This window comes from Toxotes jaculatrix, chromosome 20 (genome assembly GCF_017976425.1).
Source record: "Toxotes jaculatrix isolate fToxJac2 chromosome 20, fToxJac2.pri, whole genome shotgun sequence".
Taxonomy (NCBI): Eukaryota; Metazoa; Chordata; class Actinopteri; family Toxotidae; genus Toxotes; species Toxotes jaculatrix.
Genome location: NC_054413.1, coordinates 5,301,391 through 5,327,653, shown reverse-complemented (window position 1 = coordinate 5,327,653; position 26,263 = coordinate 5,301,391). Strand labels below are relative to the sequence as shown.

General features: G+C 43.4%; 1 protein-coding gene across 21 annotated transcripts in view; it reads left to right on the top strand.

Annotated features, from left to right (window-relative positions):
- The window catches only part of scrib (scribble planar cell polarity protein), a 61,809-nt gene that overhangs the window by 9,950 nt on the left and 25,596 nt on the right, over window positions 1–26,263 (top strand). For 14 of the 21 annotated variants that reach the window (XM_041065314.1, XM_041065299.1, XM_041065313.1 and 11 more), the window contains exons 2-16: window positions 14,482–14,599; window positions 16,011–16,089; window positions 16,834–16,923; window positions 17,647–17,703; window positions 18,059–18,122; window positions 19,013–19,087; window positions 19,283–19,427; window positions 20,161–20,279; window positions 20,429–20,628; window positions 21,097–21,263; window positions 21,516–21,643; window positions 21,930–22,055; window positions 22,297–22,482; window positions 22,631–22,999; window positions 24,169–24,234. In XM_041065314.1, the coding sequence (XP_040921248.1) occupies window positions 14,482–14,599; window positions 16,011–16,089; window positions 16,834–16,923; window positions 17,647–17,703; window positions 18,059–18,122; window positions 19,013–19,087; window positions 19,283–19,427; window positions 20,161–20,279; window positions 20,429–20,628; window positions 21,097–21,263; window positions 21,516–21,643; window positions 21,930–22,055; window positions 22,297–22,482; window positions 22,631–22,999; window positions 24,169–24,234 (1,989 nt within the window). Of the gene's footprint in view, window positions 1–14,481; window positions 14,600–16,010; window positions 16,090–16,833; window positions 16,924–17,646; window positions 17,704–18,058; window positions 18,123–19,012; window positions 19,088–19,282; window positions 19,428–20,160; window positions 20,280–20,428; window positions 20,629–21,096; window positions 21,264–21,515; window positions 21,644–21,929; window positions 22,056–22,296; window positions 22,483–22,630; window positions 23,000–24,168; window positions 24,235–24,824; window positions 24,888–26,263 lie in introns of all 21 variants that reach the window. The other 7 variants (XM_041065317.1, XM_041065300.1, XM_041065311.1 and 4 more) reach the window with 3 other exon arrangements.

The window sequence follows — 26,263 nt, the reverse complement described above, 5'->3', positions numbered from 1 at the left end:
TCTTTCTCAAAATGTCACAGTTGAAAGAAATGAATACACAAAAAGTCGAACACTGATATATCTTGACCACGGACAAATCTGGGAAAATATTTTGGATGTGTAAGAACCGGGGATGCTGAGAGCTTGCTTGTGGTTGTGTTAAAGAGCTTCCGTGAGACAGCTGGGCAGCCATTAATGTGTTGCCATAAATACTTATTCCCCACATGTATTAGTGTTTCTGTATTTACATTCTGTCTGATAAAATTCAAATATGTGTACTATGATATTTCCTATTGCAGAGGTCTGTGTTTCCAATTTCCTGATCACCAAAGCTGTTATTGACTCACTAATCATTTTACAGTTTATCTAAAGTGCTATGTTGTCTTGTTCTCTTCCTTATTGATCACACTATTGATTTTGCCTACCATTAGCCAGTATCACTGAATGTTATAGAAACATGTTTTCCTTTGTCTGTATGTGCAAGGAAGCTGCCATGTTGTTACCAGTTACCTATAATCATGATGCATAATTAGTTGTTATACCTGTACTGATCGGTCTTTTATATGAGTGTGTTTTCCAGTCAGATGCTGAATAACAAGCCACAAATTGAGAACTGGTTCCTGTTGAGAAGCGGTTCCAGATTGCCCAGACCTCTGATCTTATCAATTCCTTTTATCGATGCCAGCATGTTTTTCTGACAGTTCCTCATTGCAAAACAATGACATCAAACTCATCCATGCTGCTGGAAACACCAAGGAGGAGTCATGGCTAATGTTTTTTCCACACTGAAAACTGATCAGAAACTGATAAGGGAATTGAAAAAGAATCCGACTGATAAGCAGTTGGATTCTCTTTAGGCATTGGTGCTTATAAATTCTTATTAATTCCCATCTTTTCTTTCCAGCAGGCCAGCAGACTGTTGTTGCTCTAACTAAAACTGTAGGGGGTCAGGACCACCTGTGTGGGAAAAACTCTATAGTTCTGATTTGGGATGATCCTTTTCAGATGTTAGGGATTTAGAAGGTTACACGGTCACGGTTGGTTAAGTGTTTACTGAACAAACATAATATAACGCAGACGGGATGTGTGGGTTGTGCCACATGACCAGTTTCAGGCGTCTAATAGAGAAGTGCTGATGGGTGAATGTTTATGTGTATGACAGGGAGAATAGAAGAGAGGTCAATAGAAAGCACAGCAGGGTTCTTTGGAGACAACAAAGCAGCACGCACGCATGTATGTGTCATGCTCATGCCAGCGATGAATAACAAGCAGAGCAGTAACAGGTCTGTAGAAAAGAGATGGCAGCAGTTCGTGTCCACTGCGAGTGCGTGTGTGCATGCAAGTGTGCTCATCAGCGGGCCTGTCGCCGGGCCCCCGAGCACATCTTTTCATCTCCAGTGCAGCTAGAATGCCCCGATTGTCTGCTCACTGTTTCACTTTTTTTGTGACTACGTTGGCCTCAGCAGTTTAACCCTTTCCTTCGCCATGTCTTTTGTTGACGTGTCGGCTTTTAAGTCAGTTGACATGTTCACAACAGAACGGATGGATCTGATGACTGATTCACTAAGTGTTGATAGTTAGGGCATTGTTTATAGTGAAAGGTCAGTTATTTTAAGTTGAGGAATTTCAACAATTCACAATGCAACTCTTTGTGTTCATTGTCTCTGCTTTATTCTCAGCTTTCTAATAATATTTCTTCCATCACTGTTGTGAGAGAGTTCAATCAGACTTTACAAAACAATATTTAGGCTCTTGGAACAGTACAGAAAATATAAATCTTTTGTGCTTAGGCATGCACTTCTCTGTGCTCTCTGGTCTTTAATTAAAAAAAAGAAAAAAGAAAAATACCGAATAATTTTCTGCAGTTGTGATACACTTAATTTAACCGGCATTTTAAGCAAGTTTCCCTTAATAATGGTTTTCCTAAAGTGTGAAACATTTGGGTAGAAGTAAGCGGCTTGGTGTGCAATGTGTAATTAACTCAGCATAGCTGTGTTTGCACTGCAGCACGTGACATCCGAGGAAATGCAGGCATGCCTGGAATCTCCAGGAGTTTGCCCTTCTCTCTGGAAGCTCCCCTCGCTCCCGCTCTCACATACACTTGAACTTACTCATTTTACATTCCTGTTGGTGAAGCCCACACACAGACACCATACATAGACTAACAGTGAAGCATGCATAGCTACGCACATCTTGATTCAGTTGAATTATCAAGCTAATCAAACTTAATTTCAGTCTCCCCTTGTTAACTGTGAGTCTCAGCTCATTCCAGCGGTGTTGTAATTAAGTCTGCACATATTCTTCTGGGCCTTTAAACACAAATGGGAATACTGTGAAGGTGTTCAGCTGAAAGAGTGGAGAGAAAACCTCAACAGCACTTCTCAGTGAACTGCCCGTGTTTCCATATTCACACTTCGTCTGGTCTCAGCCAGGCAATTTCAGATAATGTAGCAGACACAAGCAATACCTTATTGATTTTTAGACGTAGACTGACATGTCCTTTCAGATTAGAGACAGTGATAATTTGGCTCAGCTGATACATGGGCTGAAATTAGTTTACTGAGGATATATTGGTATCAGTGTATATGTTTGTAGAAGATCAACAAGAAATTGCAACACGTAAATGTTGCCAGGATGTCTGAGATATGAGATTTATAAAACAGTTATGCCATTACATAGTTTGTCCTTCAGAGACTTCAGACAAGTTAAAGTTTCAGCCTTCAAAGATCCATCTCAGCACGTATCTAATCCACAGCTCATTCATTTGACTGTTGGAATTCAAATTTCCAGCCTCAAGTCAAAAACAGACTTGAGGTGGGTGTGTGTCTGCCCCACTTCACCTTGACTTTGATATGTTTCCACTTTTGTGGTGGACAGAAGGTAAAACAATTGCAGTTGCATGTGAGAATAAATTGAGGCTAGAGCGACCTGCTAGAGGAAGATTGAGGATCGCTTCACCACCAACAACCCACCAAGCGGGTGTGGCAGGGCATCCAGTACATTACCAACTACAAGACCAGCACCCGCACGGCTGTCGAAGGTGACGCCTCGCTGTTTATTTCTTCTTTGGGAGATTTATTCAGCTCACACTGCTTCAGCAGAGCAGCCAACAAACTGAGAGAACCATCCCACCCTCAGCATCATCTGTTGGACCTGCTGTCCCCGAAAGACACTTCACTTCAATAATTTGCCTGTCACTGCTGAACTACTTGTTTAACTAGCACCTCGCCTTCCCTCCCGCAGACTGACACTTTGGCACATCCAGAGGCATCAGCTGCAGACTCTCACCCGCGGTTAGAAGCATCTGTCTACAGCTAACATCCGCAACCGACAATCGATCAGTGACCTAGATTGTGCTCAACAAATCATATCTTTTAGAGAGTTTTGTGGGGGCAGTCAGTGAAGGGATGCAGACTGCAGTAGGAATTCTGGGACAGGCTGCAGAATGCAGGTTACTCTGTGAAAAGCGACTGATGCTTGCTGCTGCTTTTGAGCACAGGAACATGTCAGGCGAGGTCAAGGACAAGCACAGATTGAGCCTGCATATACCGTGTTTGGTTGGACTGTCACCTCATACTGTGTTAGGCAAGGAACACAGGATGCTTGCAAAGGTACGAAACGTGCCATCTGTGCTCCGATCTTTTTATCAGGCTCCCCCGTAGTGTATTTTTAGATCTGCTTTCACAAGCCAGGTTCATGACGTTGGGCACGCAGAAGAGCGTTTTTCAGATGGCCTCTGGGGATCAGCATGTGCTTGCCTGTGGGCTTAAGACTAGTGTTTTGGTCGTTCCTGGCGTTGATCCTCTCTGGAGTCATGTGGGAGGGGTGTGCAGACAACTCTGTAATTATGCTGTCTCCATGACATACTAATGGGGTTTGGCTTGTAATCCTAAGTAACAGCATCCTTGTCTTGTGTCTTGTATTGAAGATAAGCGCATATATGTGCTAAAGTGTTGAACGCTCCTCTGCCCCAGTGTTTGTTAAGAAAGAATCCATAACACAGAAATAAAATGATATCAGATGAAATCACAGGACAGGTTCTGGAGTTTGTGATGACACCGTGCAGATGTTCACATGCTGTTTTCTGTCTGTCTTTGAGCAGATAAATTGTCCAAATCAAGCGATACTCAGTTTTCATTTCATCATCAGTCGAGCGTCACTAGGGAGGTTTCTGCTTCCTTTGTTCCCCTGGCTTCTTCACTGAACAAATGCTGGTCTCCAAGGTGATGGATCTCCCAGGGCCAGTGGTTTGCCTGATGCGGGGGTGCACGCACCCTGTGTTGTCAGGGAGAGACACCAGATGGGCCGGGGCTTCCCTGTCACTGCAGACCTACTGTACCTCCATGTGTGCACAGAGGCCCTAGTGATTGCTATTCCAAATCTGCTTACAACACAGTAACCTTGGCCTCTGCCCGAGCCAAACGTGTCATACAGAAGCAGAGGGAGAGGGAGAGAGAGAGCAGATCTGTTTGTCTCAAAGCCACACTTTGTCCTTGCACTTTGAAAAAGCCACAGCAGCAAGGCAGAGGCACTTTATAGCAACACCTGAAGTGGAGCAGTTATTTTTTTCACAGGGCCAGGGATGCTAGGTCGGTGGACTACATAGAGGTGACTTTGTGCGGCTCGGGTGGACCACTTAGCAAACTTAGTGTTGTAGCCTTGTGTGCTTTTGTGATCGGTACTAGAAATTTTCGAGCATGTGACACTGTGCAAACATGCCATGCATTAAAGACACCCTGCGTACAGTAAATTAAGTAGGTTAACCGAATTAGTCGTATTCCGTTGCTCTTTGATGGCGTCCGAGTTGAACGTTTTCCCCTAACTTTGACCTTTTTTTAAATTTATTTACTCAAAAACAGCGGGAGTCCTTGTGTAATCCAGATTTGTTTCATCCAGGCAAAACTGACAGATGTTTGTCAGCTCATGTCTATGCAGCACAAGGCTGGCTGACGGATGCCACCTGATAGGGTTACTTCTATTCCAGCCCCGTGTTCGAGCCATAAATATATGCAAATGAATTAATGTGACCATTAAGCTTAACACAGCTTGTCTGTTCATTTTAGTTTTTGAACATCACGGACAAGTGACTCTGATTTGCTGAGTTTAGATTTGTATTTTAAGCACACATCAAGCATCTTTTCCAGCACCACAATCACTCTCACTGTAGTATAACATAATGGTAATGCAACATTAGCCGTTCTAATGATATGTGATTATCAATCCTTGTCATCAGCCACTCTTGCTATTTACTCCGTCAGCAGAGATGCTCAGTGACTTGAAGGAATGTGCTAAAATGTTCTGTGAATAATGATTGTTGTACAGTGTTTCAGAACTTGGCAGCATTGAATTTGACTTGTTGTAAAACTGTTGCCTAATATTTCTAAATTTCAATTCATAGCCTAGAGAGGTCACCTAAATATTAACCAAATATTTGTGGGAAACCTTCAGGAGAGTATAGTACGTCCATAGCTGTCCATTTCCATGTCAAACAGTCGGGACATTCCTGAGAGAGAGACCTGTGTGAAGCCTGCTGCAAGGGGGTGAATGCCAAGACCGTTACTGGAAAACGATAGACACTGAGCCACATGATCCTGTGAGGGAGGCCACAACCTGGACACACACAATGAATCAATTGTACTGAGGCTGCCCGTGCTCATAACACATAAAAGAACTTTCTGTATGTTTTTTTAAGGTGTAATACTCAATGTTGTTCCTGTAGTAAAAGATGTCAAGTACCTGCATGCAGTTATCGAGGAATGTTGATAATATATATATATATTTTTTAACTTGCTTTACTGTTTCCATTAAGTTGTTGCACAGCATGAGTAGAGATAATCTTGAAGTATCATACTCTGTATGAGATTGTACATGATCGCCAGATCCTCTTTTTCTTCAAAGTCTTAGAATAAAAACCTGAGTATAGTCTTTTACCACTTTTCATCTCTAAGTACAGGATGTGCTTCAGCAGCATCTTTGTATACTAGTTAGTATACAGCACCTGGGCTGTGTAGTACCAGAGGCCCTGATTGTCATGTTGGTCCCCTGCAGCACGGATCCACCATGGGACAGAGAGAGAGCTGGCAGGCAGGCAGGCAGGCAGCACATACCGGATCCAGCCCATCCAGGAAAGAGACAAACGTCCTCTCTGGACTATAAACAATAGCGCTTCTGGTTTTGTGTCATGTTTGTGGGAACACAGAAAGAGAATGAGAAAGCATGTGATGAAGTCGGGGGGAGGGGGGAGGGGGTGGAGGTGGAGGGCCTCCCTTTTACAGATTGTGACTTCCCTGTGTACTCCTTCATTCCTGCTGTGTGAGAGCATAGCTGGGGAATCTCAGGACACTAACTCAACTGAACAGCAAAAGTCTGAATAGGAGCAGTGTGCACTTGCCTGTCAATTAATACATCAGCAAATAAGTGCTGCTAACAAAACCTAGGCCCATCCCTTTGTGCTCACTTTCTGGTCAGGTTTTGTTTGGACTTTCCAGACACCTGCTGGACCAGTCATCATTTACATTTCCAGGCAGTGTTGGTGTTGCTTATGCCGCACCCTCTTTGGACAGAAGCCTTTAGATTTGGTTCATCATCAGAGAAGCCTCCCAGCACCCGGCTGTTTGCTCATTAACTCTTGCAGATTTCCCAAGCCAGTAGCGCAGTTTGCAGTTTTAAGTTATATTGTTTCCTGCTTTCTCTAATGTAGAGTGATGTTGTGAATAACAGGTATTGATTATCTTGCTTAAGTGTTCTGATTGCCAGGTGGAAGACGGGCTTTATGAAATCTGAAACAGATCTGTAGGCAGCTGTAAGAGCTCAGGGCTTTCAACTCGGCTGCTGCTTTGAATTTAGTTTGGATTGCAAATCTGCACTGGCACTCAGTGCTGACTCTCTTCCTGTATGTTTGTGATAGTGAAGTTGTGGACATGGCGTCCCAGAACTGGTGGTGCAAGCTTTTCTGTCACAGTGACGGTTTTAGAAACCAAAGCAGTGATTAGCCCACCAATATGGCAACAGTGGAGGGATTACTTGTCTATTCTTAAATGCTGACTGGAAATCTCTTTACTGTACCAAGCAATCACCATTGTTGGTTACGGTGAGCATAACCAAGAGTGCCATATGCTGCATTGTTTACCATTACTATACATTTACATTTTGGTGGTGAATATAATTTGTTGCACTCAAATGTTTGTAGTGATAGAAAACTTGGGTATGAGATGGCATGGGTGGCAAATATACCAAAAGCCTTACTTTGGCCCTTCTGAATAATTAATAAAAATTCTTTTTACCTGTTCTCTTTTCTGTAGATTTAATTTTTTAAATGCTAATGTAGTATATGTGCCTGTGCCACAGAGGTACTCTTAAGCCAAGTATATTTGAGTGGAGGAGCTTCCTAGCCACACAATGCCATGCCCACCTGTTCCCTCTCAATCTTCCTCCTTTAGCTCTCTGGAGTCTGCATCAACAGACACAAGTGTGATATAGGCTCTCTATTTATTTTACTGTGTTTGTTGACTTTGTATATACAGCTGTCAAATGGGAATCTGTATGATGAACATTCCAGGCTGCACATGTGGCTGAGTTCAGGCAGGATATGCTAAAACATAATAGTGTTTTGTCAACTCAGCAACATTCCCAGGAGGCAAAGGGGGCAAAAGCCCCTGTTGTCACTGTGGCTGTTTATTAACCATGTACCACTGTAGCTTAGTAGAAATCATGCTGAGCTTTATTTTCAGTGGGTAGTTTGAGGTGTTGTGGGTTACACTGTCGTCGTTTGTCGGTTTGCCCTCATCGAGGGTCCCCTCTCTTCCTGGACAGTTCTTGTTTACTTCAACGGCCCAGCTTCCCCCTGTTTATACAGCCAAGGATGCTGTGAAGCAGCAAGCATAAATACACGAGTTCATTCACATACACACAGTCATAAACACACACACGCACACAGAAACTGTATACGTGCACAGCCCCCGGGCCCAAATCCCCTCAGCCAGGGCCATACAGCCATCCCTCAGTGGATATATGGCTTTTTTTCTGGATTGTGCTGTTTTCAGAGTTCTTCTTTCCATCCAGGAAATCTCAACCGCCACACACAGTCATTTCATTTTTTTTCCTCATTATGCAAATTTGTGTTGTTCTGACAATGGCAGAGTTGTTACTGAAATGTGTTGTTTTTTTTTTTGTTTTTTTTTATGGCTCGCTACAGCTTTTTATCTCCCCTCGCTGTCTCATTGTCAGAGCATATCATGGCTACTGTAGTTGAAATTTGCTAATGCACTGTGGTAGGCTCAGATGTTGCTTGGCCTGACTTTCGGCTGTGTTTGCTCGCTGCAGAGATCAAAGTCACCCGGACAGGTGTAAGTAGATGGGAGTTAGTCAGGCTGTCAGTCATACTGGCTTTACCACACCCGTCTCTCTGTGTGGCCTGTTCAGCCTGGGGAACTGAAGTCGGATAGGGGTGGCCGTGACTGAAAGTGCCACTTAAGTGAAACACAAACACTTGTGCACATATGCACACTGTTTTATAATGGCACGCAAACGCTATTAAATGGGCAAACAAAGACATGTACACACTTTTCTGTATGTTTCCTGTAGATTGTGTGCAAGCTAGTGTGATTTAAATTAATAGAATTAGCTGTGCTGTCTTAAATGAAGCACACATGACATACCATAGGTGCAGTTCAGTGTGCACGGCTGCTGTGTTTTGTGCATTTGGTTTCTTTTTTATTCTTTGCCTCTCAGATGCACACACATACACACACCTAAGCTACGAGCAGAAGAGGGAGAGTGTGTGGGAGACAGTGGGTGAAGGCAGAGGAAGTGGAATGTAAGTTTACGGTTGTGGGTAGGTGGATGGTAGTATTGTTGGTCTGATGTGTGTGGGTTTTCTGACGAGGCCAATGGGAGCATTGTACTCCACGCTGGTTACGAGGCACAGTGTACCAGACAAAACCACATTAATGACAGTCTGTTGATTTGCTACGTGTCTTGGTTTTGATTAATAAACGACATTATTCTTCTGCCGGGGAGAAGGGCAGTGGGTTTACAGCCCGTTGAGATCATTTGTTGGTCAGTGGCTTAAGTCTCTGTCCCCATTAGTGGAGCAGAGTGTCCAGAGCACTGTGGGAATCCATTGTTTACCCTCCATTCTTCATTAATAATCCACCGTCTCTCCCTTTCTCTCAGCTTTCCACTCTCTACTTCGCACACAAGCTTCCTTTTCTTCTCTCCGTGCCATTCTCCCCTCTTGCCTGCTCTATCCTTCTTAGCCATGCCTGCCTTTTGTTATCCTTTGCCACTTTCCTCTTTCAAGTCTTCATCCTTCCATTTCCCTCTCCCTCTTCTCTGCAGTGCCCTTTTGGACAATGGAGGAATCCCCTGGCCTGGCTGCAGAGTGGGGGTAGGGGGGCGGGTAGTGAGGGCTGGCCTGTGACTGACAGCCCTGTGTGGGACTGGCTGCTTGGCCTTTGTCCTTCTGCCAAGGAAAATGGAGGGAACCCAGGGAGGTGGAGCAGTGGAAAGGAGGAGGGGAAGAGGACCAGTTAGGGTGTCATTCATGTGTAGAAGTTTTGGGGAACTTTGTGTTTCAAACGGTGCTCTGCAGGGGGAGGGGGGACGCTTCGGCCATGCAGCAGAGAAACATCAGCCCATGTTGCTCCATTAGCATTGGCCTTGAAGTGACTGAGCATGCTGTCTTGCTGATGCATGTGCTTTTAGTTTCAAATAACACGGCACTGAAGATATTAGGTTTAGTAAACTGAAGAGGACTGATTCTGAATGCACAACTGCCTTGTGTTAGAGCTGTCTTGTGTCTGTGGTCATTCGTTTACACCACAACAATGACTGCAGCTATCTATAGAAACGTGTGTGCAGTAATGAGGCTCACCATTCCAGTGACCGACCAAGTTACTCAGTCAACCAAATCCTCTCTGCTTTTTTATTTCCGCGGACACTGAAAGAGTCCAGGCCAGCACAAAAGCATGTGCTCTCCCCTCCCCTCTCTTTGAGCCCCTCACCCTAGTAGTGTGCTCGCAGTGTGTGTGTAGTTTGTGTGCATTGTGAGGGAATGGATACTGGGAAGAGTGGGGACACAAGGACTAGGCCGGGGACGGGGCAGATTTGGCACAAGATTAAGAGGCTCGGGAATGTGTGAATAGGAATTCCAGAGGAATTGCAAAGGAGAGGAAGTGTGTTAGAGTAAAACAGAAAAACTGAGGAAAGAAAAGAGGAGAGGTTTAATGATGGTATGTAATCTGACTTCCTCTTTGTAGCAAACTTGGAGATGAGTGGGTCCATTGATTAAATGCCTAGGCGAGCTGAGACCTGATTGAGCTGGTCTGGCCTTTTTTGTTTTTGTTTCACTAAATGCCAAGACTTTATGCCTTTGTCTCTGCAGAAGTAACAGCAGCTGTCAGAAATAAGACTTTTTATGGATATTTATACTGTAGATTCTCTAAACAATGAACCTGGCCTTAGGTTGATGCTTTAGGACAAACATTGAGTTGGGTGTCTGGAGTTTCTCCATAGTCTCCTGCACACCAAATGCACCCTGTAAGTTGGGGGGGGGGGGGTTATTTGTGACAGTGTGTGTGTTTGCAAGGCAGGAGGAGCCTGCTCTTTCTGTAGTCTGATGGCATGATTGGAGGGAAAACGTAAGCTAAATGGAGTCACTTGACTGTAACACTGCTGCCTCTGTGAACATCAGGCTTCAGCTCACTGCACCTACAGTGGAATGTTGCTCACACAGAGAACATACAGTTTACTCACGTTTCACAAACACATACACGCTTTGCCCCTTAGATATCCGTGGTCACCTTTTTAATTTGTTTGCCGCAAACATTAACATTCCTCTCTGTGAATTTACAGTTTCTTCCAGCGCACATAAACACATGCATAAACACTCTCAAACAAACACCCACTTCTGCTGATACACATGAACACACAAATATGCATGTTAACACACTTCCCTATCCCCCAGACGCACGCATGCTGAGTCCTACTACTGTAGTGTTCTTGGCAACTCTAACCAAAGTAAAACTAAGACTCTATAAACAGTGGTGTGTGTGCTGGCTTTAAGACCTACAGCACAGGATCTTGTCTCCTGTGTCCTGAGGATGTCTGCAATGTGCAGAAGTATGCGAGTACACGCATACAGAGACACATCCTGAGGCACATTTACACACTCTGCCTGGGTGGAATGTAAGCTGAGCAGGACGATGGAGATAAGACAAAGCAAAGCATTTTACAACTGTCCACACACACACACACACACACTGCTCTGTCATCAGTTACTGATTGGTGATGGGGGCTCCATTCACTGTATAATAATGGGGGATATCTCAAATAAGTACCCGCACCACAGAACTTATTTCACAGTAACTTGAGTTGGCCACATAGTGGATGTTACACAGAGCCAGTCTGCCCCTGTGTGAAACCCTATCATAGTCCAGCTGAATCAGCTGTGTCAGTTCTCATAGCTGTCCTGACCACCATTAATGTAATTTACCTACTGCTTTTTTGTCTGGTATTCAGAGTTGTTTAAGAGGAAACATGGCTGCAGGCACGACTGTAACCCTTTCATTTAGCCAGTCACATATAACTAGATGTGTTAGCTGCCAAAGCTGCTCTTTGGAAGGGACAAACTGATCAAACAAAGATGATCTACAGACTTAGTTAACCAGGGAGTAGTGTTGATTTCCAGTTTTGATGCTTGTCTTCTTCTGCTTGTTTTGGCTGTAAGCAGAAAATGTTTGCTGTTAATACTTTTTAATTCTGAGTATTTAAGTGCCACAAGGACTTTGGAATTAATTATCCGCCTCCTCTAGGCACAAGCAAAACTAGTACATATTATTCTGAGGTTGTTTGAAAGTGGGCTGTGTTGAATGGCTTGGTATATATTACTGTAAGTGCTCTGAGACCCCACACTGCCCTCTGCTGATATGGTTGTCATTTGCCCACCTCCCCTCTTACCCCACTGTACCATATCCCCCTGTTCACAGCTTCACTCCCTTCCTTAACTAAACAACTCTTGCAAGGCCCTCGTTAAAACATCCCACTTGCAAAGTTGTAAAGGAAATGTGGCGCTGTGGTTCTCACCGACGTGTCGCTTCAACTCTGCAAATGGTTAACACAAGCACAGTCCTGCAAGGGCAAGCTGAGCAGACTGCTGTGGCTCACCAACACAACGAAGAGACAGTGGCGGTACACTAAATCCCACTGCTCCCAGTTGTTATTCCAATTGACCCACTGACCCGTGTGACACTGTCGGCTTGTCCATTGTTTAATTTGAAAGTACATCGGTCGGTGGGAAACATCAGATCCAGTTTTCAGTGATGGAAGTAGCAGTTATTGACTGTTCTGAAAGCAGCTGATCGCATGTTACTTATGTAAAACGTCAGCGTTTGGTTGGACGAATTATTTGCCGCGTTGCAGTTTCTCAGAAAGAAACTGCCGCTGGGTACAGCACCATAGTTGTTTCCTTGAAAAACATCAGCAAGCTTGTCTGAGAGGGGCCACTCAGGAGTGAATGGCCATCTTTGTGAGTGTTCATAATTACTTGTTCACAGGCATGATTGCATTACTGTCTTGCTTTCCCTCATCACTGATCGAGCTCTGGACGATATCAAGAGTGGAGAGGAATGCACTGATGCCAAAGCTTTTATTGGATGATTGGTTCAGCCTGAATGGAGGAGTTGCTGATTGTCTGTTAGCTGTAATATGGCTTCTCTGACTTTATGGGGAGTTAAAATTATCTTTTTAAGTGTGTTCTTGTTTCTGTGGCTTGACTTGTCAGGTGTGTATATGTGTGTCACAGCACCCTCACCTTGAGTAGCTTTCTTTCTGTGAGTGTCACCTGTTGTCCCAGCAAGGTTGCCTCCCCTCCTGGGGGCCGGTTCCCATCTGGGCTTGGCCCCGGTCACATGGTCACCCTCAGCTCCTGTTTCCTATTCCTGCCATCTGATACCTGTCACCTGCTACTCAGTGAGCCAACACCCTCTTTGTCTCCTTCCGGCTGTGTCCTTTCCTGTGTTTATGTACCCGCTCCTCCTTCCATTTCACTCTCCACCAAGAGGTGATGTAAATATGAATTACCAGGCTCATGCTGGGAAATTTTCAGTATTGGGAAGGTCCTGACAAGTTCTGTCTTGCGCTGCCAAGAAAACCCGGACGGATTCTGGGAGAAAAAAAACATTGCTGTTGTAGTCACTTCACTCCCCATCCAAATACAATACAACACAGAACTAGTTAAGAGCAGAGCAGGAAGTGTCTGTCATCGAGGAACTGAGTGGAGCTGAACTGCAGCATTCTTCTCTTTGGCAGCATAATTGTAGAGCTGTCTCCCAGCATGTTGTATTGAGTGTGTGTACATGCGTGTTTTTACACTTGCACACATCAAAGAAGGTCTTGTCTTATCAGATTTACTACATGTTTATGCAACAGGAGTCAGGAGTGAAGTAGGGAGGAGCTTGGAGATTGCCTGCATTTTCCAATTAAACATATTAATCTCTGTGGTTATTGATACACAAGGGATGATTTCAGCGGAGGTTTAATTCGAATTAAGGTTTAGGCTCCAAGCTCGCAGACGTCTGTGTTCAGAAAGCATCCCTGAATAATGAGTTTATACAAACCCCTAGCCCGGAAAGCCCAAGTCGGCAAGTTCCTCACGGGTCTTCCTCCTTTACAGCGTCTGAGAACTTGCCTGGCCTTTGACAGAGCAGACAGTGGGCCCTCTGTGGGCTGCAGAACCCGGGACTGATTGAGGGGTTAATAACTGCATAGTTTTGGCCCGTTACTCTCGCTGTTCCCCGCTAGCCCGTCTTGTCTGTCCATCTGAGCCGCAGATGACACACAGACGCACACAGCGCTGCTGGCGAAGGAATGTCTCTGAAAGCTGTCCTGTTCAACAACCAGACTCTTGTGAAAGCACTTGGCATGGCCACAGCCGCAGCACTCTTCCCCAGCTCTCCTATCGAAAGCCACTTTGTTTGGTTGGCGTTGCCATGGTTATGCAGGGTTTTTTGGGACTATGATGATGGAATTTTTTTAAAAAACACAGCTCTGCAGACGACCTTCCTATCCCCAACATTTAGGGAACTAATACACTTTGTAAGGTACGGAGCCAAAACAATTAATCGATTAATCATTTAGTGAATCAGTTTGGTAGTTGATTAATCATTCAGTCATTTTTTCAAGCAAAACCGCCCAGTCACATGTCATGTCAATCAATCAGTTAGTCAATAGACAGAAACAGTTTGCAACTATTTTGTAAACTGATTATTTTATGTAAATTTTCAATCAAACTACTATTACTACTACTATACTATACTATACTATATACTACTACTATACTATACGCAGTAGCTACTACAGCTACCGCGTATGATGTTTAACACTGACACTTGTCCCTTGATAAATCCTGACAGTTTCAAGTGATGAAATTAAATTTAACGATTAGAAATAACTTTCGTGTTTTATGTTCTGATTTGACTGATGTGGTATCATTTGTCTCTGCAGCCTTTCTTCAGACTACTGAACCTGCGGAAGCTTGGCCTGAGCGACAATGAGATCCAGAGACTCCCGCCTGAGGTGGCCAACTTCATGCAGCTGGTGGAACTGGACATCTCCAGAAACGGTACGCAAAAAACATAAACCAGCTCACGGTGATCTTGTGTCAGTTGTTCTACTATATCTGCTGGCAAGACCACCCATTAACACTCATATTCTCTTTAAAGACACCAAGATCACAAAACAACAAGGGAGTCGTGGTTGTAAAAATGATTTCTGCCATGTGGTGTTAAGCAACAGGAGCATAATCAGTCATCAGCCATTAGATAAATATTGGCCCTCTTTGCCAGACTGAAAACCAGGCTGGGGCCAGGCTACGCCCAGGCACAACAGACATTCATATACAAATCTCCTTGCCCTTGATGTGTATGAAACAATCAAAAACAGTAATTTAGCTATAAGTCCCGATTGTGCCCTTAGTCATACATGTTACAGATATATACGATGAAACTTCTTCCAGTTATGCCTGATATATTCTGCAACTCATCATCTGTAACGCACAGAAATATTGTGCCCTCTCTGTGTCCTTGCATGCTGCATACAAGCACACTGAGGCAGGAAGGGCCGGTATGGTAGATAGAAGACATCTGCTCTGCTACACACTGCACCAAGTGCTGTGAGAGCAGTGTGCAGTGGCCTGTAAGGGCCTTTCCCATCTGTCTGCCTGTCTGCTCCCCTGCTCCTGCTGGAGGACAATGCTGAGCCAGATGAGTGTCATAGGCTACTTGGCTCAGCAGGGATTTCTTAATGTGCACCTGCAGGGTCCAGTGGTAAAAGTGCTTTTCCTGGTCAGACCAGTAGGTCAGATTTCTTCTTGTACCTTCTGCATGTGTGCCAGAATAAGAAGGGAAGAGTTCAGCCGAATCACTGCCTTTATTCCTTTATCATTTTAAGCTATTTGTTACTGTACAAACTGTCTTACTGGTTCTTTATATGGGGCAAATTATAGTAATCTACCCACCTTACAATGTAGACTTTTTGTGTTTACATTCTTATCTGTCTTTAATAAATGTGCTTTATATTTTTGTGTTATTTGACCCTCCCATAATAAATGCATATTACCATAGATGGGAACACCATCCTCTTAAGCCTAAAGCACTGAAGAAACAACTGAAATGCCTTTAGATGCAGATACAGGGTAAAGGGGGCTTAACTTTGAGTTAGATGGAAAAAAGCAATTAACTGTGAAAGTATGACTTCACTGTAAATTTTACTTGATGGGGGAAGATGAAGATGTAATACTATACTTTGGACATGTCCAGCCTAGTCCAGCTTTCACCCTTTTCTGTCTCATTTTCCCTTTCCGTCCTCTCACTTCTCTGCATTTGACCATCTGGTTGTGATTACAAAGAACTTAAAATGATTCGGTCTATAGAATACAACACCCCCTCCGCCCCCCCGCCCCTTTCTTTCTACATCTGTGTGTCCATGGTGCTGACTCCTGTCTCTCTGCCCCCACCTCCTCGTTTCTTCTCCAGACATTCCTGAGATCCCCGAGAGCATTAAATTTTGCAGGGCCTTAGAGATCGCAGACTTCAGTGGAAACCCCCTCTCCAGGTAAGTGGGTTGGAACAGCCCACCACTCAGTTCACCATCACTGTGAGAAAATATTGTGCTTGCTCAGATAGAACAAGGGCGAGAGAAGCAGCACTGGCTTGATGAAATGAAACAAAGCATGAACAGTGTCATTTGTTTGCTCTAGTTATTTTTCTTTCCTATTTTAAATGTGAAGTGAATCATATTGTGTGTGTGTGTGTGTGTGTGTGTGTGTGTGTGTGTGTGTGTGTGTGTGTGTGTGTGTGTGTGTGTGTGTGTGTGTGTGTGTGTGTGTGTGTGTGTGTGTGTGTGTGTGTGTGTGAATGTACAGTCTGCCCTTTTTCCGGATTTGTAATTGTAATGCTTGAAATCATTCACATGCTCAGAAATAATTATAGAATAGTACAGAACAAATGCCTGGAGGGGCTCATGCTTTGTGTTACAGCGTGCTCTCTTACCAAGCATGGCTTTGAACGAAAGTGTCACGTTGAACTAACCAGGATACCAGTTATCTCTACCATATCTTTAAGTAAAGTCAGAGTCAAAACCTTGCATTTCTTGCTGTACCCCTGATGTCCAAGTTGTTGGTGTATAGAAAAGCAATGGAACCACTGACAAAAGCTTTTTGATGCTGAATACTTAAACAGATGGGGCTAGAGGTCTAAAGGGCCAATAGTCTGTGTGAGTCAAGCGATCCCATGCGTTGTACAACAGATCCCTAAGAGACACTGTCCACCATTTTTCCCTCCTGTCTTTCTGCCACAGATTGCCGGATGGTTTCACTCAGCTCCGAGCGCTGGCTCACTTGGCACTCAATGATGTGTCATTGCAGACGTTGCCTAACGACATTGGAAAGTATGTACACATGCACAAAAGCTCATAGTAGAAAATTGATGTGATAAAGTGTTCTTTTTTTTTTTTTTTAATTAATGATGTGCTTTTCCCTTAAATGGTTACAGAAACTGTAAAAATGGTCCAAAATTTTTAAAACCCACCATCTCAGGTTTTGAAAAAAAACTGTTTAGCGCATAAATTTTGCAATTCAGCTTCCACATAATTTAGAATAATTCATTATTAATATCTGGGAAAAGAGGTGAAATGATTAGTCGAATTTTGATTAATCACTCCCTCATCAAGCTAAAATACCAAACATTCTCTAGTTCCTCCCATTAAAATGTGGTGATGTGTTTCATGTCACTGTAAGTTAAATATCTTTGGTATTTTAACTCTTAGTTGGACAAAACAAACAATTTGAAAATGTTGTTTAGTAAAAATTTACCAGACTGAAGGCTGTGGACACAGATAGCTCTATGATACATTAGGAGACGCAGCAGGTTTTCAAGGAGTGTAATTCTGTTGCCCAGTGGGCTTTGAGGCAGCCGGTCTCTGGGCTCCGGGCCACTGCTGTGCTCAGACAGATGGAAGAGCCCCTCACTATGCCAGGCAGCCCAGACGAACAGACCTGCCATCTGACTAACCAACCTGCCTCTCCTCTCCCCTCTCTCTCACTCCCCCAACCTCTCTTCACATTGTCTGCCAACTCCTACCCCTCTTCCTTTTACTGGGCACCTTTCATAGCTTGGCCAACCTGGTGACGTTGGAACTCAGGGAGAACCTGCTGAAGTCTCTGCCCACGTAAGTGTCACCTCCCTCCAGTGTACATGTGCTGAGCTTAGTCTCCTGTCCAGGTCCCCACCATCTACATCAATAAGCGCCTGTTGACAGCACAAGATGACAATGGTTCCACAACACATGAAGAATTATCACTGCTGTCTATCCTACTGTTACTTCTGCTGTTTAGATCAGCATTAAACTCATCTCTCACCTGCAAAAGCAATAGATTTCTGAAAGATGTTTTGGTCTTTGCATGTGTCAGTCAGTGTCAGTGTGAATGAATGGTATGTTGTAATCATGTGGAACCCACTCTTTGTTCTTTCAAGGCACATGTTTGTGTGACTTAACACTTGCGCTATGTTGTGTGTGTTTGCAGATCGCTTTCTTTCCTGGTGAAACTGGAACAACTGGACCTGGGCAGCAATGAACTGGAAGTTTTGGTAAGTGAACAGCTCAAACTGTTTTAATCATGTAATATACAGTAGATGATTCATTTTACCTCCGAGTGCTCAAACAACACCCTTAACTGTGTCATAAAATCTGTTTTATATTTGCACTACTAGTGCAGCAAACACACACAGAGTGACACGTATCAGAAATATTCCTCTCACATTCCCACCACAATAATCATGATCCAAACCACATTTGCCTAGCTAAACACAGCAGAGCCAGTCTGTCAGACCTGAGGCCGTGCTTGGGCTGTACCCCAGGGTGAGTGCTGCTTTTAGCCTGGGAACACCCAACTATCTCAATAGGACAGGGTAAACAATGCCTCACGACAAGGGCGGAGGCTGAGCAAACAGTTGACATCATGATGAAGCCTTGCCTGCCTGCCATGTCGGTCTGTCATTCTCCTTAATTTCATTTTTCACTTAGACTTTAATTTGAGCTCATTTTGGGAAACTTCAGCCCAGTGTGCCTGGGACTGCGAAGGAGAACGTAACGAAAGTGTAAGGAAAAATAGATCCTACAAAGAGAAGAAATACATTTAAGGATCCTGCTTTGAAAGCTGTTGATCTTTTACAACAGATAAAACAACGGGAAATCAGAGAAATCATTTTCATTGAATTCTAGTTCAGCTTCATCCTTTAGGGGTCATACTGAAGCGTATGAGAATTTTGTTGTGAATGAACTATAACCATTCACTTAATCTACAGAGTGTTAGAGTATTTAGGGCACATGATTTCTGTTTGCTGTGGTCTCAGTCCCTCTTAATAGTTTTCAAATGGAGCAGATTCCCACTCAGTGTTGTGTGTGTTCAGAGCTCATACTTCTCTGGAATTGCACCACAAATGTCAACAAAAATGAACAGCCTACTCCTCTCTCTCAGCCGGACACCCTTGGTGCTCTCCCCAACCTGAGGGAGCTGTGGCTGGACCGTAACCAGTTGTCCTCATTACCACCAGTGAGTATCATTTCGAAATGCAAATTTTTTTTTTTAAGCTGCCCTGTTGCAAGAACTTCTTTCTAGAAACTGTTGTGAAACCACACATGTAGGATTAACTCCAGCAGATTTCCTCGCCTTGTTTTTGTTGTGAAGGTAATGGTTGTATTATACGTCTGTGGCTCAGTTATTTATTGTGTGTGTGTGTGTGTGTAGGAGCTGGGGAACCTCCGGAAACTGGTGTGTCTGGATGTGTCAGAGAATCGTCTGGAGGAGCTTCCCTCAGAGCTCAACGGCCTCCTGGCTCTCACTGACCTGCTGCTCACACAGAACCTGCTGGAGGTCATCCCAGACAGCATAGGTGAAAAATAAAGAAGAGGGGGAAAGACACATTGTCTTAGAAAAACAGACCGGAAATGACATATCTCAGTAAAATTATAAAATATATAGCGATGGATCTAATTATGAAATGAATCATGTTGTAGCAGCTGTTACCATGTACAGCTGTCCCTGCATTTCATACTCAGTGTCTCACAAAAATGGCGTTAGCTTTTCCTTTGCGTTGCTCTTGCGTTGTATTTTAACATAGTTTAAGGCCAGAACAAGATAGAAGAACAAGTTGCCCGATACTAAAAGTTTTTCATTCTTTCTCCGTGGCTGTTAACCATTTAATTAAGCCGCACTTCTGTTGTAGACCCTGGGACATGCCCACTGTGTGTAGGTGACTTTACTGTGATAACTAAGAATGGCACTGCCCTCTAGTGGATAACTGATGTCAGTGAAAAGTGGCACAGGCGATTACAAAAGCTTGTGAGAAGTTTTTGACCTTCATCAGTTCCCTGTATTTAATTATTCCAGAGCGTGGACACATTTGAAAAACGTTTCAAACATTAATATCACATGTACAATACATGTCAAACACACAAGACGTCACATTAAAAGCATACATAGATGCAGATACGTGATCATATGAAGAATAGTGCACATTTTTGTCTGTGGTAGTAACAAAGACAAAGACTTGTATGGTCCTAAAGTTGTGAATGTTGATGTCTTATTCCTGCAGCTTGTTAAATGGTATTATGTTTTGTCTCCAGGTTGTCTGAAACAGCTGTCTATCCTGAAGGTGGACCAGAACAGACTGACCCACCTGACCGATTCGATAGGAGAGTGTGAAAACCTCACAGAACTCGTCTTGACAGAGAACCTTTTACAAGTAGGGAGACATTAATCGCTTACAACTGCCTTTCAGCAGCCCAGTTCGGATTTATGCATGCCCATTAATATCCAAGTCCCATTAACAGCTATTAGGTTTCATTATTGATTTCACTGATTATTAATGGCCTCTTTCTCCATCCCTTAAAGTCACTTCCTCGCTCGCTGGGCAAGCTGAAGAAGCTGACCAACCTGAATGTAGACCGCAACCGTTTGGGCAACGTGCCCAAAGAGCTGGGCGGCTGTGCCAGCCTCAACGTTCTCTCCTTGAGAGACAACCGCCTGGGCAAACTGCCTGCTGAACTTGCAGATGCCACAGAGTTGCATGTGCTGGATGTGGCTGGAAACAGGTAACCTCACTTAACACCTTGGACTGTTAATAGTGCACAGCAGAGTTTGCACCTCTAACTTTGCCCTTTTAATGTAATCAGGAGCCAACAATGTGACCTCATGTAGATGTATTTTCACAGTTATGGTGCTAAGCCATAGAAAATCTATAGGAAAACTGCAAGCAAATGCATCACTGTCAAGGTGTCTTTGGTAATTTTCATAAAGTTATAGAGGGAGCAAGGTTTCTGCAAATCAGGAAGGTTATTCCTGGGATTTTTTTTTCTTAGTGCAAAAAGCACACATCCTAATGTATGAAAGCTTGCTGAATATGTCAAGTTACAGAGTTTCTTCTCACTTTTTGTGAGATTTATGATCACCGGTTTAACTATTTAAGATCACAGAAGTATCTGTTGGATCATAGCTTTTATTCTTAGTTACTGAAAACTAAAGGTTGCAGCTCATCTCACCTCATCCCTTCTTTTGCTCAGATTACAGAACTTGCCTTTTGCCCTGACAAACCTCAATCTGAAGGCCATGTGGCTCGCAGAGAACCAGTCACAGCCGATGCTCAAGTTCCAGACAGAGGACGACGAGCGAACAGGAGAGAAAGTGTTGACCTGCTATTTACTGCCCCAGCAGCCTTCCCCCAGCCTAGGTGAGTAGCACTTTGAACTGGTTATTATTTTTCATTGGATAGGAAGGACGTTTGGCTCATATTTGGAGCTTTACAGTTCATTTTTGTTTGGGTTTTAGTCAGCTAGTTAACTAGTTGTAGTTCATGATACTACATATGGTTTGTGAGACTTTACAGAATCTGTTCCTGCAGCTATCCGTTCAAAAGTAATCTACAGCTGTTCCCTCAGTTTGACATCCTTCTCTGTCTGCACTTTTCCTTCATTTTCCACAGAGAACTTGCTACAGAACAGTGTGGATGACAGCTGGACAGACAGCAACCTGAACCGAGTGTCAGTCATTCAGTTCCAGGAGGAGACCAAGGCTGAGGAGGAGGATGATGAGGCTGCAGCAGAGCGCAGGGTGAGGAACAGTGCAGCGTCGTTTTCTGTCCCCATTCTTGTCCCCCTGTTGAGAGGATTTTTATGTTTTTCTCTGTTACTTATCATTATGGTAACGCACGTCTCTGTTGTCATTTTTATAATTGAAGTTGTTGCGCTTCAAGTCCATATGATTCTTTACTGTCACAAAAGCATCTATTTTCTGTGCTTGATCAAGGTTATTACTGCGACAAAAGTATTTTCAGTAGGTCTGTACTAATGCGTATTTGCTATCAAAAGCAGGTTTGAATCTGTTTCTTTTGCTGCAGGGTCTGCAGCGCAGAGCCACGCCGCACCCCAGCGAGCTGAAGGTGATGAAGAAGGTGATTGAGGAGAGGAGGAACGAGGCTTACTCATCCAGACCTGATGGAGAAGAAGAGTCCACTGACCCACAGGTACAGCCAGCACACTGTAAAATGATGGTAATGTCAAATCTGCAGGTTGTAGTAATCTAACTGGCTGTAGAAGTGTTACATAAAAAAATAAGCATTTTACTTTTATTTTTCAAGCTGTTAAACCTGTTGTGCATTGTATCCTGAATAAAACAGGAATGTCACTGCACTTCTACCTGGTTACCTGTCTGTGCTGTTGATCCCAATTAACTAAAACTGGTGATGTTTTTTTTTTTTTTTTTAGGAGAAGCGGCTCAGTGACCTCTCCAATCAGAGCCATGATTCCCAGGTCTCCAACAGCACACTGTCAGCCACCTCCCACGAGGACAGACAAAATGTGACTGCCACCTCGCAGAGGGAGGACTTTGTGGATGGCCACTCCCCTCAGGAGGAGGAAGAGCTGGATGAGATGGAGGTGGAGTACATTGAGGTGAATATTCAAAATGTCTTCAGACTTGGCTACAAAAAAGAATTTCCATAAGGATACACAATTATCACTTTAAGAAATTGCTAATGCGTAAAGACAAATCTGTGGATCCTCTTTTGGTTTTCAAATTCTAAAATCTCCCTTTCTCCAGCCCACTGTGCACTTTGCGGAGGAGCCCATCATCCGCGGTGGGGATGAGGACGACGACGAAGATGGGGAAGACGGCGAGAGGAGCGATGAGGAGGATGAGAGACCGGCTATACCCGCAGAGAAGCAGCGTTTGATCAGAAAGGACACGCCACATTACAAGAAGCACTTCAAGATCACCAAGCTGCCCAAGCCCGAGGCTGTGGCCGCGCTGCTGCAGGGCTTCAATCCCGACGGCCTCAACTCTCCGACACAGGCTGCTGAGGATGAGCAGGATGAGGAGGAAGAGCAGAGTATTGGTACTCCTCAGCACCATCTCAGAATGGACGAGCTGGAGGACAGCCGGCAACAGGTCAACTCCAGTCAAGTAAAGGTAAAGGAAAGATCCCAGCACTGGTAGGATGCAATTCAGGAATGTAGGGGATAGTGGAGTAGAAATAGTCACATATTATAAGCAGAAAAAAATCACTTTTCTCACCTGCATTTGGACACAGATGTAAAAGTCCAGTGTATATAAAAGTGGCACAACATGACATACAGTGAGCTGAGACATTGTATTATACATTGTATTGATAACACACCAAATCAATTAACTAGCTTATTTTATGCTTCAATTTTTCTATTTATGTTATAAGAATATATTTAACTTGAATATATTTTTGGCTTGCTTATTGCCTCTATGCATACAGCATTACATGTCTGCATAGAGAGCCCTTACCATCTTGCAAGTTGCATTCAGTTTGGAGTGGGCTGCTAGCACATATTAAGGATGTGGCATTGCATGCAGGGTAATTGTGGAAATAAAGATGTCTATCCCTGTGTATCCTCGTAAATCAGGGAGACCCCACCCCCCCCTTCCCCCTCGGAAGCTGATTTTGTGGTTTAACTACAAAATCACCAGTATTATCCCTGAGTTCTTTGCTTTCTCTTTGCTCTGTCTCACAGAGATGAGATGTCCTCCACCAAAAGCCTACAAACACTCAACATAAACCCTACAACATTTAAACAGCTTGACATATGATGCAATAACAACAAAGTGACGTAAAAACATTGTGTCATACTTGGAGAAAGATCAGTGAAATGCCATTTAAAGTTTTTCAGTTTCTATGCAAGATTGCATCTTGATGTTTGTTTACATAGAGATAATGTACCAGATATGATCACAAGCCTCGGCAGGCTGAGTTCAGCCTTTCCTTTGCGACACTGGCCCAATTCAGTACTAAGCTTCTCACCATATTATCAACCATCTCCTGATTTAATTGAATAATTACGTTTTCATACTCTGCTTTTATAACATTGTGTGTGTCTGCTTGTGTGAATGGAGTGAAGTGAAATGAAGTCTGCTGAGGTGCTGCTTATGAAAATGAATCTCCATATTGATCATTAGTATTTGGGGAGACTTCAGTGAGATCTGATGATTTATCATGCTAAGTGAAGAAATCCTTTTTTTTTTTTTAACACTGTGATCAAACATTATCATCTCACCAAATCTGTTTTGTGTGTGTCTATGGATGTGGATCTGTTTGTGTGGCTGAACCTCAGACCAACCAGAACATGTATGGGCAGAGCTGGAATGTGAGAACCAATGAGCCTTCTTTGTGTCATATGGTAATAATCTTTTATGGGATGTTTAAATTATTATGGATAATAATAATTCTGTTATTTTATTTATTTTTTCTTTCTGTAAATTACTTTTGTAAAGTCATCTTATAGATATGTTTATTTATTTCTTAAGTTGAAATTGTTCTAAATCATCTTTCAGTCTTTTACATGAGTAGGCCTGTTGTCTAAATTAAGGCTCGGTACTGGAGGAAACTGCTATTTATGGTGTGGAGGCTGGGCTTATTCTGGTTTGGGAGCTTTTGCCTTCTTTTGTCCGCTCTCTCTACACTGTGTTTTGCACTATAGCTCAGCTCCTTGGTCTTGTCTTTCCATCTCTGCCTGTATTTGCTTTTGGTGGCTGGGGAGTGAGTGGGAGATCGCTGCTTCTTCAAGGTGGTCCATCCCGGTGGACTTGGCGGTCCCACAACCTGCTCGCAGACTGTGGAGTGTTGGGTGTGTTTGGTGAAGTTTATGGAAAGTGTGAGAAAGTGTTTTGTGTGTGTGTGGTTTTTTTTTTTTCTTTTGTGTGCGTGTGAGCATATTTTTATTTTGGCCTGACTAATCCGCATGCCTCTCGCTGGTTCCTGTCCTAACAGGGGGTGTCATTTGATCAAGTCAATAATCTGCTGATTGAACCTGCTCGAATTGAGGAGGAAGAGGTCTGTACCTACTCTTTCCCATCCAGTCTGTCTTTCTGTGTCCCTCACTCATCCACTCATTCACCCACTTGAAGGTGGAGAAAATACCCACAGAACTCCATGGTTAATCCAAGCCAATCACTAGGGACCCCCTAACCACAACTCATTTATGAGATGGGCAGTGTGGCAGAACCTGAATGCAACAGGCCAGTAAACATATTTCATTTAGATATATTGTTTTCCACTGGGCAGCAGACAACTTACATTGTCAGAGTTGGAGTGCATCCTGGGAAATTAGCCTAACTTTCCATGTGGTGACAGATTATTGACAATGAATGAAATGTGTTTTTTGTCTCAGTTGTATCCTTGTATCTTAATAGGGTCTATCAAAGCTTCCTGATACACAGTGTTTGGTCACAGAAACCAGTGGCTAATTTAGTCTTTGTGTTTGTTCTCCTGTGGTTATAAGTAATCAGGTTAGAAAAATATAATATACAGCTATATTTAAATAAGTAAACTCATTACATCTTACCAGGTTAATTTCTGACCTCTCCTGCTTTGTTAGACTGCTACCATGAAAGGTCATAATAATCTTGAATTCATCATCAGTTGATTATCTGACAGTGTGCAAAGGGAAAGTGACAGTATGAGGCATTACTTCTACCCGTGCAGGTGTTTTCAGCCATTGTGCCAAATTCTCATAGACTGTAATTCACTGTTGTTGCTGGTTCTTCTACTGTTCAGGTAACTCATGTTACAACATCATTTATTGCGTAAGAGTGTAAAAAGTGAACATACAACTTACTCCTAATAAGGAACAGCAGGTTTGCACAGCACCTGAAACAAAAAAAAAATGGTTTACATACCAAATATTTATTAATTTATTGGGACCCCTGACCTCTACAAGTATTTATGAGTCCCCCGGATGCCCACAGTTCTGTTGTTCCCCTTAATCTGAACCATATTTCTGAAATGTGTGTGCCTACATGTCATCCTGTCATTTTTTTTTCTAAAATGCTGACAGTGCTCCACACACAGCTAAAGCTGCACACATCGTAGCACAAATCCAAGTCAGGTTCTGCCACACTTCGCCCCTCCTGCCTTTCCTCTGCTTCTGCTGCTTCGCTCCTTTTCACCTCCTGTCCATGCTGTGTTGCCCTGGAACGAATGGGCTAGTCATACTGTGATGAGGGCAAGTCCGCGTCACCTGCTTCCTCCAGGTGTTTTTTTTTTTTTTTCTTCATATATGCAGGTATACAGAGATGGTATTTCACTCAGCTGCCGACTAGAAGAAGAGCTCCAGGTGGATGAAGAAACTTATTTCTCAACATAGATTCCATGCTGGACGTGGCATACTTGATATTTTCTATTATTACTTTACTAAGTGGTGTTGCTTA